At 38.6% G+C, this 15,942-nt stretch overlaps 1 protein-coding gene across 2 annotated transcripts in view; it reads right to left on the bottom strand.

Annotated features, from left to right (window-relative positions):
- Window positions 1-233: 233 nt before the first annotated feature.
- Window positions 234-15,942, bottom strand: part of INO80C (INO80 complex subunit C) — a 31,443-nt gene continuing 15,734 nt past the window's right edge. Inside the window, exons 2-5 of one of the 2 annotated variants that reach the window (XM_056333158.1) lie at window positions 10,544-10,654; window positions 7,476-7,587; window positions 5,703-5,770; window positions 234-953 (exon numbers count right to left, since the gene is read on the bottom strand). In XM_056333158.1, the coding sequence (XP_056189133.1) occupies window positions 822-953; window positions 5,703-5,770; window positions 7,476-7,587; window positions 10,544-10,654 (423 nt within the window). In that variant the 3' untranslated portion in view covers window positions 234-821. Of the gene's footprint in view, window positions 954-1,048; window positions 3,384-5,702; window positions 5,771-7,475; window positions 7,588-10,543; window positions 10,655-15,942 lie in introns of those variants that run through there. The other variant, XM_056333159.1, reaches the window with a different exon arrangement.

Below are 15,942 nucleotides of genomic sequence, written 5' to 3' on the forward strand. Positions count from 1 at the left end.
ATCTGGGTGTGGATAGACCATATGGACAGCGGAATTCCTACTTTTTTTAGCATAAATCTTAAAAAGTCTGGGAAATTAGTACTTTTTCGTACTAATTAGTACTAATATTGTACTAACTAGGAAAGGCAGAAGAATAGTCAGGTTGTGAAATGAAGCATTCAAAAACTACAAAGTGTCATGATTAAGAGTTAGCTGGTGATTTGATTTGATCCTGTTATGCATACTCATTAGGATATTTTAAAAACAAGTTTGAGTCCAACTTTATTTATGCTGATGGTTCCTCAATGCAATATTTGTGTGAAGCTTTGTTTTCACAGGGCTCAGTACCATAATGGTCATCACAATAGCAGTGCTTGCTAGGTATTTTAGCTTCATTTTACAGACGGGACAAACTTCTTCATAGAGAAGTGGCCAATGCATCTGGCAAGGCAGGTTTAGAAGCTGGGATATCTTCATACCTTTTCTTTAATTCAATGACTGTTTCTTCTGAGCTAGAGCACTACATAAAATATACAGGGTAGAGATGAAGTCCTGTCTCTACAGAAATAAATATAACTCAGACATTATAGTGCAGATACATATCCTTAAGGTCTAAGTTATTCTGTTCACCAAACCAAATTGCTTACAAATTGGCAAACTAACAAATATCAGCATTTATCAAAATTAAATCCATATGTTCTCCAAATCCATGTATCATCAACTACTTCCAGATGTAAAAATCCATGGATAGCTTTAAGGAACTTCAGTCCTGCAGTGAGTTTCCACCATGAGTCTCAAAATCAGCACTGTTCACAAGCGATATACAGCAATATTTCGTCTCTTCAGGAGACAATACTCGTTGCTTTCCTTAGAGCCAGGTATCCTGTCACCACATCTGAAGGGAGCATCCGAATATAGGCAAATTCTTCAATAGTGCTAAATCTTAGCTTGCTCTGGGGATCTGTGTAATTTGCCTGAAAATGAAACAATAGCAGAGACACTCTTCAAATAAAATCTTAAAACAGAGTACTAAAAAAAGTGTCTGATTACATGATGACAAAATAGTGACTTTCCAGTAACAGCACTACTGTTCTACCACGGGACCAAGAGTGTGTATTTTTTCTTTCTCCTTGTGTCAGAACTTAGGAGAAGTTAACAGACCCCTATAAAATCACATTAGAAATGCATTAAACATAACAGAGGGCTGAAATAGTTTCATAAAAAACACAGTGCAAAAGAAATTCCTCAACTCTCTAAACTCACCCTAGCAACTCTGTGTCTTGTGCAGTCTCTCTCAAGGCAGCTCTCCAAAGAGTCAGGCTGCTGCCAATAAATTACCCACAAAGAGGCTGAATTATGGGTGCTCTGATAGCTTTGGACCGATTTTCTCTTCCTGCGTACAACTTAGCTTTTAATTTACTTTTAAGTGGTTGTTAAAGCAAGGGAGTTTCAGCTTATGGTTCTGTGACTGAACTGATAAGAAATTTGAACTCAGCATTGTGCTTTGCTACAGATGCCTGTTTTCAGGCTAGCAGCCTGGCCAGCTAACCCTGGGCTACGCTTGTGTCCTCTGCTATATTTGGACCCTGGGTGCCTGGGAGCAGTGCCAGTTTCCTTCTGTCCTCTCCCCTTCCCCGTTGCTACAGAAACCTTGAGCTCAGATGAGCTTGTGGGCAGTGCAGGAGGCTGGGCTGGAAGAAGACAGGCTTCAGGGTATCGCATCTCCACTTTCAGCCTCCAGGACAATCACTGCCTGTTCAGCATTGGATTACCAAATGTCTGCCAAGGCTCTGAAAGTGTCTTATGTACCTTTCTTTAACAGGAGATGGTGGCTGGCAAGGACCAGGCAGTTGAGATCCCTCAAGACATTGCAACTAAGAAAGAAAAGGCCAGGAAAAGCCGGAGCATTCCTCCCATCCACACTGTTGAAGTGCAGAGCCCTCTACCATTTTTATGTTGGAAAGGATCTGTTGACCATGGTAACAATCCAGTTAATCACCTGGCTTGATAAGACTTAGCAGAAAATTAAGTGTTATTTGTAGCTTCTCTTTTTACAAAGAAATGCCAGAAGGTTAATTAAATGTAGTCAGCTAATTTTCAATTAATTTTCAAACAAATTGCAAAGTTAGGACATTAGGAGTAAATTTATCCTTGGTGCTAACTTCATGGTTGCAGCAGCTATAAATGTATTTCTACTTCTATTTCAAAAATCTGGCCTCGTGTAAGAAAAAGCTAATCAAGTAGACTGCTTTTCAATGTACATGATTCTGTAATAAGCTAGGCAAGCAACATCTGCAATTTGTATCGCACACCAGTCTAGGTTAAAAACATTATGGCAGTTCTTCACCATTCTGATACTTTGTATTGGGCTGTACTATTTGCAGTCACTAATGTATGGTAGCTACTCATTTATGCCATGACTTCAGTGTGAAAACAAACTTCACTGCTACTTCAGCAATAATTAAAACAGATTAGAAAAGTGAAGTAAAGTGATTTTGCAAAGAAAAAACTCTGTCATGTTTAGAAACTAAGTCAAAGGCCACAGATACATCCTCTTCAAATACAATGAATTAGTTATCTCAATCTGTTTCTATAGTAACAAGGCTGATGCATTTTCAGAAAATGAAGTGAAATATAAACATTTGAAGGTTTGTTTTTTTTTTTAAATCTGCTTTACAATGAATTACTGGTTTGCATATTAGAGTATCGGAATAGTCATCTTGCAAGTTTAGAAAGAATAATTTTATTTTGCAGTGTCAATACAGTAGATAATAGCTTTTGAATTCTAGGCTGCCTTACAAATTTAAATTGGCTGCTCTGCTTAGACCATTGGTGAAATTAATTCCATTTGTTTTACATACAGAAAGAGAAGAGGATCAGTAGAATATAATTGTGGCATTTCATATAACTGCAGGTATACTGATGAGAGTACTGATGAGAGTGGTTTAATACACTTCTCTTTATTTTTGTACCTGCTAGACCATTTAATTCTTCCCCAAATGGGTAATGCTAAGGAATTTATTTTACTTCCCCCCCCCCCCCCCGCCCCCGTCCCCAGGGAATCCAGCATTCCCACAGAAAATATATTCTTACACAAATGCTTTCAGATTTTACATAGAAAATACAGGGACATGCTTCTTGCACTAGATTTCTAAAATATTCTATTAGCCCAGATACCTTCCTACTAACTAGGAAATTATTTTGAAAATATATTTAGTACTTCTTATGAAACATTTCTAGCATTGCAATGTAAAGGACACGCTGTCTCAGTTACCTTAATAAAAAAGATTTTTTTAAACAGCATTTTTATCATAGTCTGGAGAAACCTTGCAGGCCAGGTAAAATAGGAAACTTGACTCACGATGCAATTAGAGGATGGAAATTAAGAACAAAAAAAAAAAAAACTGGAAAGACAAAAAAAGAATACAAAAGCAACACTGAATGGATTCATACAGAAAGCAGAGTATTTATACTGAGCTAGAATAGAATATATAAATCACTGATGGAAAGGAGGAGCTGACAAATTAAAACTGAGGAACTGAGAGGAAGACTCTTATTTCCTATGGCTAAACTGCCCCTTTAGCTGGTAGGGACACTCGCATCTATAACCTGCATCATCATCTCACTATAGGTGCAACGACTGACTAATTCTGAAATGCATCAAAGCCATGCTGGAAAGCATTATTTGGTTTCTTGGAGATAGGGCAGTGAAGAAGACTTATACCCTTATGCCTTCAGCCCCACATAAACCCCTCACAGGTCAGAGATGTTGCAGCAACTCTAATAAAACATGGTGTGAATGCCACTAACACTTGCAAAGCAGCTCTGAGGGGAGAGGATACAGGATGGGAACAGATGAATACCATTAAATGACCCAGTATGGAATTTTTGCTATTTTGGTGAAATCTACTCATTATTATTCCACATGTCCCCCTATCTACCCTTCCTCCATCTACTACATCTTTATATTGAATAGGGATACTTATGCAAAGTTCCTTATTCAACTGACCCCTGCTCCTTCTCTGAAAATAAGTTGCTATTACATCAAAGCAATACCCTTATGAGTAAAAGACTGTAAGTCTGCCTGGCTGGAGGGAATTATTTTCCCTGGGTTTGTGAGCAGTCTCTTCCACTTGCTGTCTGCCAGTTCACCTGAGGGAGATGTTGCTTTCCCATTCCTTCTTGAACACCAAGAGTTATCAGCCTCAATCCAAGCAACCCACTCCATTTCCCAGGCTGCTAACATTCCACCTCCAAGGTGCCTTATTTAAATGTGTTACTTAAAAAATGAAAGTCAAAGAAAACATATGCTATAAAATCAAGAACTCAAATGTTAAGATGTGCAGGATTAAAGCTGATGCTATAGCTATTCTTTGATACCTTGCGCTGTGTATCCACTATAAGGCAATCCTTAAATAAGTGCTCACTCTTTTCCCCCCCCCCCAACAGGGACTTTGACCTGATTCAGTCTACAGAATGCAAAGTGTTGTGTTAACCTGCATCAACATAACAAATGTGTATATTGCGTATTTACAGACATCTCTATGAGGTGATATCAAGCCTGTGAGGTGGGCTAGCGCCCTATGGATGAGAAACAGATTGAACGGGGGGAAGGGACCCAGAAATTCTGTCTAAGGCTCTTTGACATTACAAAGGTTTCATTATTGTAGTTATTGAGTGTAACCATTAATTAACCCTTTTGATAGTCTGAAAAAGAACATTCTCATTCATTTCAATTGTAATAAATGCCTAGGCTTCTGCAAAAAAACCACAAAACACTGGAAACTGAAGGTGAAAAGTGAAAAGATATGCTGTTACTAACACCTGTTTTGTTTTAAGTAAAATTATTCATGTCACATAAGAACAGTGATAGCAGCAGATACAAATTTTTTCTTGGGCAGAATTCAATGATTTTACTCCTGTTTTGTGCCAACAGAATCTCTGGGGAATTCAGGTGCCAAATTGTAACTACCAACACTTCTGGAGCACGTGCAAACCGTATCTAACTCAAATGTGGGTTGGTTTTTTTCGCTTTTCTTTTTCTTTTTTCTTTAACAGAACCATGTAAAAGAGCCCATCTGTGACACACAGGCTATACATCTGCCAAACTCCCAGCACTGAAACATGGGGGTATCTGAAATTCTCCAAAGTGCATGCCAAGTGTCTGTCTCCAGCTGGTTTGTTTGAGGGAAAGTTTGAGAGCAATGATAATAAGTTGGTGGTTTTTTTAATCTGGGCCAATCAATGTAATTTTTACTAATCTCCTTCTTGGAAATCGCTGAGCCATCTTTTTACAACTTTCTCTAAAAGGTATAACAAAATAAATCAGCCTCAGGCAAACACTCAGCGTGGCAAGTTTGAGTCTTTGTAGTTAAAGCTTGGCAAAGTTAGCAGTCCTGGAAACCGTGGGCTACCAGCTTTCAATGTAACAATTTAGAGAATCAGAAATGGTGGGGACAGTGCAGACTCCACAGCTGGGAAAGTGGTGCGATAGCATGATGGCAGGACAAGGTATTTAATCTCTCCTGACATCTATTAACAACCTAGGGATTTTGCAATGTAGCAACAGTATTTGGGGTTTGGCCCTAAATCACCGGACAACTTACTAAGCACAAGGCTGAATAGGAACCTCATCAAGTACATCTTTTACAAAAGCATGCACCAGCTTTATTTCATTATGGAAACTGAGATGCCAATTTTGAAGGGAAAAATAAAATACTTACCGGAAGTCCTGAAATGTCCGAATATTTCTTGGCAGGCTTAAAGGAAGGAGGAGCATCAATATTAAAATCTAGAGAGAAAAAAAGGGATAAATTCAGAGTGCTATATATATCTTAAAACATAAACTCAAAATGTAAATAGGTAACAATACTTCTTTAGAATGCTGCCTTTACTTTCTGAGGTCTCTATTAACTAGCAACACTAAGGGCCAGAAATATGAAGCAGAATTACCTTGGAAAACATTTAGCCTGTTCGCACTGTGAACAGCAGCCTGATTCTGCTCACCTCTCCGATACCAGTTCAGTAAGCAGAACTGCCCTCCCGAAAAGGAAAAATGTGAGAGCTACCTGGAACGTGTCGATTTCTTCCAAGCCTTAATGGATTCCCTCACAGTCAGTTATTTGCAAAGAATAGCCATTATCATACACATGCTTTATGCTAAGACCACAAAACACGGCTCAAGATTGCAGCTCTGAAATACTATAATCCAGAAAAGCAAAGTAATCTTTTAAATCAGTTAAATCTTTAAGCATGTACCACTTCAAGCCCAGTCAATGACCTAGAAAATTGTCTGAATGTTTAAATTAAATGATGGAAATTGCTGTTCTTTGGTGCCCTTTAGATAGCAACTCTCATTCATAAACATTTTTAAGATACAATTGGTACATTTAAGTAGTTAAATCCCCAATTTTGGTTGTTTACAAAAATATCTTGTACCTGACTAATTTCTTTCCTCCTTCCTAATCTCCCTTGTACCTCATTCAGATGCTACTACGATCGAGTCAAATGCTCCATCCATATCAAATTTCTAACTCATCATCTCATAATTCAAAAGACACTAATGTCACAGCTGGTTTTAAATATGCAACTGAATTTTTTGCCTTACCTTCTTACAAACAGAACGTAATAGAAATAGCAACATCAGCAGATTGTCAGTTACAGTAGCCAGGTACACATCGTAATCTGCATTTTTCTGTAACAGTTGTGTCTAAATCGCTTCAAAAAAATGGCAAGCTTTTTTTGCATAAAACACTGAGTCTGACAAGAAGTATATGCATATATTCAATTCTGAAATGCCTCCACTTGCTTAAGTAAAACCTAAGGATCACATTCTGCCTCCCGCTATGTTCAAAAGTATCCTACTTTACCAGCAGACTTGAAGCATATGTAGATTAAGAGCACTGCTGTAACTCTGCTCCTGTAGATGTACACCAGTTAGAACTGCTAATCAGGACTACTAATAGTGTAGTTTCAGCTGTGCTGAAATAAATAGGGGATGTAGAATTTAAATCTCCCAAGAATCTAGGATAAGGAACTGGATAGGAAGCTGGGGCTGAGGTCTAAGCTACTGCAGGTAGGTGACTTAGCAGAATCTATTTGAAAATAGTTCAAAGATAGCTAGCCAAGTAGCAGCCACCCATCAGAAGACATTTCAGGCTGTACGCAGAGGAGGAGGCTACTCAGTAGTGAAAAGGTGAGAAAAAACTGATGGGAACAAGGCGTTTCTGACCTGGTTTGCATAAATACATTTCCATTATGAAATTCTCTCCTCAAATGTATTTGAAGTTTGTCACAATACTCCAAATTATTTGCTTCCCCCTACTTTCCACTTAGGCTGCCAAGTGTGATTGGAGTAGTCTTAAATGTACTACTGGACCCTGTTGAAAAGCAGGAAACTGCATGCACTGATGAAATAATTTAGGTTTGTTTTAAAGAAAGTTACTTGTGTGGATTTTATTATTTATAAATACATGCAAAGCGTCTAAGCAGCTTACAGCTAGGATCATTTAGTTGCCATGGCAATGCCCTTTCAGAAGCAAGAATTTGTTTTAGGTTCTTCCAAGTTCTGTTCTTCTTGCCAGCTGCTGCTCCACCAATGCCAGAGTGCTAGAATTAAAAATACGGTGTTTAGAGAAAAAAATAAATAAAGAATACTACTTCAAAGCATGACACTTGTATTTCATAGTCTTTCTGATACGTCTCATCTTGTCATAAGCCATTTGTTATCCTCACTTATTTCATCAGTAGGCTAATATACTGTACACTTTAATCTTGGCTGCAAGAAAAACAAAGCTTTTTGAACTGTGTCAAAGCTACTGTGTTTACCATTAACTGAAGGAAATGAAAATCTGCTTTTTACATGGAAATAGAAAATCAATGTGTTTAGGTTTAGCCTGAGATTAGAGGATTCTGTATGTACTTACCATCATATCAGAACTTATTATTATGAAGCTGTGTCTAAAATTGTGATTACATGGCTAAATTTTCTCTCTCCTTTTTATGGCATGTTACAGGTGCAGCTCTAGCTCCTTTGACAAATTACCCATGACTGTAGAAAACACAACTGATCTTGCAAAATGTAATAAATGCTATGAGAAACTTTCTGGAAATTTTATTTTCCTTTCAAAGGACAGAAGACAGAAGAATAGAAGTAATAAATAGAATGTTGGCTGTCAAGACAATTTCGCATTTTGAAAGGTACATTAATAGAAGGCTTGCCACAGGTACTACAATGGTAGTTTCAGTTATCAAATGTGATAGCTACAGAGTAATTTACTTATGTCCCTCCAGAGATAGAAGCTGCACAACATACTGTACTACTTCTACATGATCAAAGGACACATATTTACAGCTCTACTTCAGGAAAGAAAATGTTCTTACAATTGGGGAGTTGTTGTTATTTCTGTTAATAATTACTACCTGCGACATCGGTCTCATCAAAACTCAGCAAAGTTCTGCAAACACACTTCTGCTGTGATTGGTTTATAAATTAGCCTGTTAAATTGCTGAGAATTATAGGAGGAAAGATTCAATTAGAAAGCTTTTTTCTGTAAATGTAAGTTGTATTCAAAAAAGATGCTCATGAGCTAATGACAGGTGGAGGTTTGGCAATGGATATCCAATACAGAAGGTATATGCAAACGTTTGCTCTGAGGGTAACACCTTAGTAACCTAGAGATCATCGTAAAATAGAAACGGCTGGAATACGAGATGAAAACAGATGTACTACCACACTACTAATTCAAATTCTTTACGTGAATTTTCCCCAGGTCATTCCATAATGATTTTTTTCCCCCAGTAATCTGGTTTCTTAAAAGCAACTACTGGATTTATATGGAGTCAGGCCTCCTAGGAATGGGGCTGGGTATCACCTCACATACCTACAAGCAAAAGGCAATGACTGCCAAGCATGAATGAACCAAGCTACCTCTGCGCTAGTGAAGTTCAGGGAAAGCTGGAGCTAGGACAGGTGGAGCTATTCATTGCTCTGTACAACTGTCAGAAGGTCTTCTTCCCCGTCCCCGTTGCCAAGGGATGCAAATTCCATTCAGGAAGTTTAGAAAAAGGTAAATTCTTCCTTCTTTGCTTTTAAGTCTATCCTCTGCTGTGAGCTAATGGTTCAAACGTGGGTGTATTTATGAGAGATAGGCATTATTTGATTTATTTTCTTGCTTTTAAGGGAAATTAGGCTGGAAGGATGCAAGAAGTGATCCAGATTGTTACTAGCAGTTCATACCGATGAAAAGCTAGTTAAAACTCAATACATTTCTTAAATTAGTTACTGTATTGGGGAGGATAATTTAATGTTTTTATTATAACTCCCTATTATTTCTTCAGCTGTTGCCAAAGGCCCTGTACATTCATTATTATTTCAAGCATGTAGACATTAGTATTTTCCTTTTTGGAAAAGGTGATGTCCCTCTAAGAAATGAAATATCAGCACAAGGCCTCATGGCTATTTAAATACTATATGGAAGCTACATGGAATGCCTCTGGGAGCAGATGGAGCTTTTCCAATAAGCCCCATTTCTCGAAGAGGCTGGTGCTCACTGGAGGATTACAGTGAGCAAAGTATACAGTTGTTTGAACGGCCCTCTTGTGACAGAAGTCACCTGCAAAGCAGACATAGAGCAGCTTGCAAGTCAGAGATTAATTTTATATCCTCTGCCAAACCTGTGCTTAGTGAGCTGTGCGATGCCCGATTACTCAGGTTTTATGCTGTGGGATATTGTATCTTATTCATACAGAATAAAATCTGGGATGAAATCCTTCTTTGTAAGTACTGGCTTAGGACCAGCAGTCTGAGAAGTTTGCTTCTAGAAAGCATTTGTACAGTGTGCCAATGAGTTGGCCCTGGCACAACAAGATAAAAAGATATTAAACCCAAACCCAGCAGCGACAGCATTACTAGCTGTAGTCTTCCTTCACCCTCCCCCCCTGTTTAAACTTCAGAGTGGTTTAGCAGCCTGTATTTCATCAGCTGTCAGAGTTTACATGACTTCTGAATGCCAGCAGGCCAGGCTTCTGGGGAGCATGGAGCATTTACTTCTAAATCTAGCAATTACTGGAAGAAGGGACACCCCAGGTCTGTTAAAGAGTTTCAGAGACTGGGAGAGGAGCAAAATGACAGTTGCTAATAACTCTCCAACTGATTTCTAGTTCTATTGCTTTGCAGCCTGCCTTGGCTAGGAACTGGGAGATGCGTTTCCTACATTCACAGCAGTATTAATTGTTCCTCTCTAGCTGTGTTAGTTTGCGAGATACCACACCATAAAGCTTCCGCACTTACCTTGATCTAGCAGAGTTTCTGACTCTGTTCCAGAATTTAATATAATAGTTCTGCCTCTGGACCAGTGCCATTTTCATGCTATAATATAGTGTGCGCTTTGGACCATAGTGTGGCATGGAGTTGAGGTGAATTTCTTCAAAATTGTCGACCTTTTATTTGGCTGTTAAGCTGACTTTCTTAATATTTACATTAGCAATATGGCTAAATAGAAACCTAGTTAATGTTTTATTTGAAGAGGTCAGAATTTCAGATTGTTAAAAATAATATACTTACGATGAAGTTTGGATCTTTAAACGGCAATGGCTTGACAGCAGTTTCCACTGATCCTGTGTTAGAGTCTGTGTTCAGAAATTTGTTTTCATTCATGGCCTCCCCACCTGCACTCTGAAGAAAAAAAGACAGTCTTACTGAATGTTATGCTAAGCAAGTTTAACTGGAGACAGAGCTGTCTGCTGTATTACTTACCTGTTGCCTTTTTACCCTTCCTATCTCTTTTGAATCTATTTAAAGATGTTGCATGTCAGCAGTGGGGAAGCATGAAACAGAATATTTTTCAAGCAATTTACAGCCAACACATAAAGGGGAGGAGGGGGAACAGAAAAGCCAAAGCCTACTGAGTAAAAACAGCATTGGGTTTATTTCAGTATTAATGAAAGCCATCTCTATAAAGTGCAAAACAGCGTGTGAAACCTGAAACAGCAGAAATGTACATTGGATCTATTTCAGAATGTTCCATATTAGAGCATTAACAGGAATATATAAAATTTATAGAAAGGGTTTTTTCAAGGTTGTAAAGAAAAATTGATTAATCAGTTTATTCTCTGTCCTTGGGTTCAATCGTGCCTGAGTGAGAATTGAGAGATAAAAAAATTATATATATTATTTTTATATACAAGCCTCACAAAATCTACACAGGTACTAGTTGGTGTTTTCTAGGCTTTTCTTTATGGTTTACTTATTTAGCTGGAAGAGCTGTTGGAGAAGGGGTGTGTGTGATTGGAAAGCTAAGAAAGTTGTGTGGCAGTCTAACCAGTTTCTGATAGTTGTGCATAACTGCCTTTATGTTGTTTTTTGTGAATGCCCTGTAAGTCTCCACACTACCAGAACAAGCCCATGCAACATACACAAATGTTCCTTGTGAAATCCTGATCCATACTGAAGCCAATGAGAATTTTGCCAGAGTTTGGCAGTTCAGTCAATAAGATTTCATACCTTGATTCTTTTTTCTTGAAGCACAAAGAACTTGGCTAAAAGCTAAATCAATATTTACTGAATGGGTGGTTAAAATGTTTCTCCATCTTCAGACAGATAATGCTTAGGAAAAAAGAATGTTTTCCTGTGAAAACCTGCACTGCAAAACCTTCTGTGTTGATACAATCCTCTTACGTAAGAGAAAAAAAAATATCATTATTATTAGTCAATTATGGGAGAACCTCTAGAAACTGAGACTATATAGCTAAGGCCATGATTCAGCATATCCTTCTGCATGTGATTACAAGGGAAGTGTTTGTATACGTAACTACATGCATAAGTAATTACAAGATCAGGAACCAGGCAAGTTGAACTCTGGGGAAATGTATCAGTTATCCAGCAGTGCCTGTTCTTAACATAGCAAAGAGAGGTCTTAAGTATGTTATAAAGAAGCATTCAAGTAAAATAGTCATGTTTCTAATGTCTTATTAAAATAAAATGTATGAATAGAGATGATCTATTTTCAAAACAATAGTCAGTCCTCTGTAAGCTCATAGTACAGGGTAATACTGCCATAACATCAGTGGAAGCAACGTTGAAGTCTGTAGCTTAAACTTGATTCTTCCCTTGCTGAGGACAATATTAAAAGGCATTGACTGTCAGAGAAACAGAAGAAATGCAGATGGATGTTTAGAAACATGCATAATGTTAAAGTTAGCCGAGAAAATACCTTCAGCAATCCTGAGTAAAGTTGCTTTATACAATGAGTTGCTAGGTTTCAAACTATACTCTTGCACATGCATGCTTCCACCACTTCAGATTTCAGCAGCACATATTAAAGTCAATCATGAGAAAGACAAGGCTTGAGATACAAGATTATTTTTTGATGAATAAATTATCTCTGATACTTCTCATTATCAGTGTAAATTCTCTAAGTGGAGGAATCAGCATTCAGTTATTCTTCAAAGTGTCCTTGCCTTTTATTTGGTACAATTTGATTGATTTTAAATTCAGTCCTGCAGTTTTTTATTAATCACTTTATCACTTTTGCCCCTCCAGTGACCTTCTCCAAAGTATTCTGTTGTTTATGGAACAGGTTTTGAGCAGCATTTTAACAATATCTCAAAACAGTATCTAGTATTTTGAGACAGAGCAAATAAAAGTAGTTAAACAGTAAAGGGAAAGAAGTTTCCTTATACATATAGTCCTTAATTTCTGCAGCTGGGTACACTTAATATATTACACTCACTGTCTTCAGTGGGTTTTTTCTGTGTGGATTCAGTGCTAATCTTCCTGGCGCATTGGGAAGGAAAGTAAGGAACTGTTCCTGGCAGGACAATTCCTGAATGTAAATTCTACACGTAGTTTCTTTTCCGGACCAGCCCCTAAGGGAGTTCAGGTAATAGTGCTGCTAAGAGTCGAGATAACTCACGTTACAGCCCAGATGTTAATTTTGTTTGCGCCGGTATCCTTTGCACAGCGTTAGAGGCAGCAGGATCTGGAGTAGCAGCTGCTGCTTTTCTGGGCCATGTGGACATCCAAGTCATCCTCCAGTCCCAATGAGACACATCACTAGTAGCTTCTGGATCTGTCATGGACAATTTGAGAGCAGTGGTTTCCCCTCCAAGGCAAAGGGTGCAGGCTGGTGTGCAGGACTGTATAGCAACATGCATACCATAGTGGTATGCAACCGATACCATGATTTCAGAGCCCTGTGATAGACTGGGAAGCAAATAAGACCGAGCACTATGATCCCAGCTGAATGTTGGGAACTGAGATAAAGAGACACTGTAGAAGCATGCCAGTTTCCTCACTCAGCATTGCTTGTATGAAAACTCTGATTTTTAGCAGGAGCGCTATGGAAAGGATGTTCAGCTAATGTGGTTTTCTTTCTGGAAAAACATTAAAGAGTTGAGTAGAAGCACTGCTTCCAGAATAATGTGCTATGGCACAGAGGAGTGAACTCTGGCAAGCAGAGAGCTTTGGAACGCTCTCTGTGCAGCCTGCAGAAGTCTCAGCTGATACCCTCAGCAGTTTTATAGCCACAAACTGAAAGTATCTCAACAACCTACAAGCCTGTCCAGACTATGTTTTAAAATGCCAGGATTTAAAGCATAAGCAACATCATTTTATGTTTCAGGTTTGTTTTCTGAAGGTCTTTTTTAAAGGCAGGGGGAGATGCCAAATGAATTTTAACCAATATGGATCTACCTTTGTACAGCAAACCCCACGTTTCCTGAAAGTGAGTAATACAATGGCAATACAAAACATTATTTACAGCCTGAAAGAAGATTCCTCAGTGAACAATTACTGTACAGTAAAGGTAATCTTTAACTTGTAACATTAACTGAACAAATCTCTCCTTAATGTGCTTGTTAGCTTGGATGTTTAGTTTGGAAGGTAGTTTGTTCCTCACTGCCATGTGTTGGGGCAAACAAACAGGAATGAATTCAGATCCCCTTTGCAGTCCCACGAAGAGCAGAGCAAGGAAGCGCCTGTCACGGGGAACACACACTTCTCAGTGTGTGCTGCAACCTCCCCTATCCCACCACCTCACAGCCGGTCCCCAGCACATGTTCCCTAAACCCCTCACACCCTGTGCCCTAGGATAATCCCAAATGCTTTGCAGTAGGGCTAGAAAGCGTAATCATGGGCTGAAACTCTCGACAGCTTCTTTAAAGCTTCTTTTTAACTGATCTTGTAAACATCCTTTATGGGGAGCTCAATATACACTTCAAGTAGAGAGTCAGTGAAGCGACTTTTAATCTGCACTTTATAACTAAAATGTGTCTTTTAAACAGTGGTTTATGTAACTAGGGCTACTGAGAATTTGTGCTACAACAGTCACTAAGCAGTATATTTTTTTCTCCATAGGTTGTTGAAGGTTATAACAACAAAGAGTCGGGGGTGGCTTTACATTTACATGGTACATCTGCACTGACAAATGGAAGGTGTGATTTCACTGCAGCTGAACATGCTTATGCTAGTTTCCTTCCAAATAACAATAAAAACACCAAAGACTGCAGCTAAGCCATCAGTAACTATATTCATCCTTTGAAGTCCATGCTGCCACCCCTTCTCACGTTACCTCTGTTCTCCTCCCAGCACCCTCCTTAGCCAGGCACAGAGCAACCTTGACTGGAATGGCATGTTTTAAAAGTTGTAGACAGCAGGGCAAAGGCTTCTTATAAGACTTTTACAATTTTATTCCCTTTATAAAGTTGTGTATATGTGCTTTAGCTGAATTTTTGACTACAACCACAGTGTGACAGGTTGGCAACCTCTATCACTCCTGGGATTGATGGGAGCTATAGTGAGGGGTGCTGCTTCTTTTTTTGCATTTCTTTTCACAAGACCATCTATACAGTATTCAGTGCATCCCAGCGGGGTGGGACAGTGTCCTCCCTGTTACGTACTAGGACCAGGTGACAGTCAGTGTGGGAGGAAGCTGGCTGAGGATTTCACTTGGTTAGGAGACAGCAAAAATGCGAGACAGTGCAAAGACCTGCAGCAAACACTTGGATGTCCTAAGAGGTTTGTTGTAAGAGCAGCCAAGTCTGGGGAAGAGACCTGAGTTAAGCTCTGCTAACTTAAGACTGGTTTCTTTTGAATAAAGCCAAACCCCAGGAATGAGCCTAGTTTGGACCCTACTGTATGTGCTGTCTGTAGTGGGAGAAAACACACACTGGGAGGCTGCCTGTTCACATACTACTTTCAATCTTAGGTTTTGGTAGATCTATTAATTTTTCTCGAAATATTCTGTTCCAAATTCCCTACCGCAGATGTATTGGTTTTCACATGATTTCCATAGATCGCTCCATCTGTCTGGTTTTATTTAGGGACAGGACAAGCAAAACTTGCAGACCATGGAAGCTGGATTCTTTGTTTTGGCTATTTCTAGGTAGAATCAGCATTGTGGGGCTTGGGATGGGTGTCTGTGATGGGACTAAATACCAGGTGGAATTAACTTATTATGAAAGTGCTAGTTTGAATCATCATTCCCCACCCCGGGCAAAGATTAGAACTGCATAACAGAACAACTGATATATGCTGAAGTATCATTTCTTACCTATTTACTTGTGGATTATATTATATAATATTTCTTCATTATTTTAGACTAACAGGATTTTACCAATTATAAAAAACATAAAAGAACACAAAAACAAACATTAAAAAAACCCAAACCACCACCAACAAAAAAAACAAAAACAAAAACATAAAAAACCAAGAAGAAACATGAAAGTCAAAGATGTCAATTTGTGCATTTCTGGCATCCTGTCACTGCATACCATATCACACTTGGTGATAACTTTGCCCCAAGCACCCAGTCTGGCTAACTGAGGCAACCTTTGTATATGAAATTCAAGAAATAATTAAAATTATTTTTCCTTACTTTTGGCAGCTGATTTTCATAATCACAATAATACTACAGTGACATTCCTAATTTCATTGACAGAGTTGTTTTAACTCAGACTCGATAA

The sequence above is a fragment of the Falco biarmicus genome, chromosome 3 (genome assembly GCF_023638135.1).
Source record: "Falco biarmicus isolate bFalBia1 chromosome 3, bFalBia1.pri, whole genome shotgun sequence".
In the NCBI taxonomy this organism is placed as follows: Eukaryota; Metazoa; Chordata; class Aves; order Falconiformes; family Falconidae; genus Falco; species Falco biarmicus.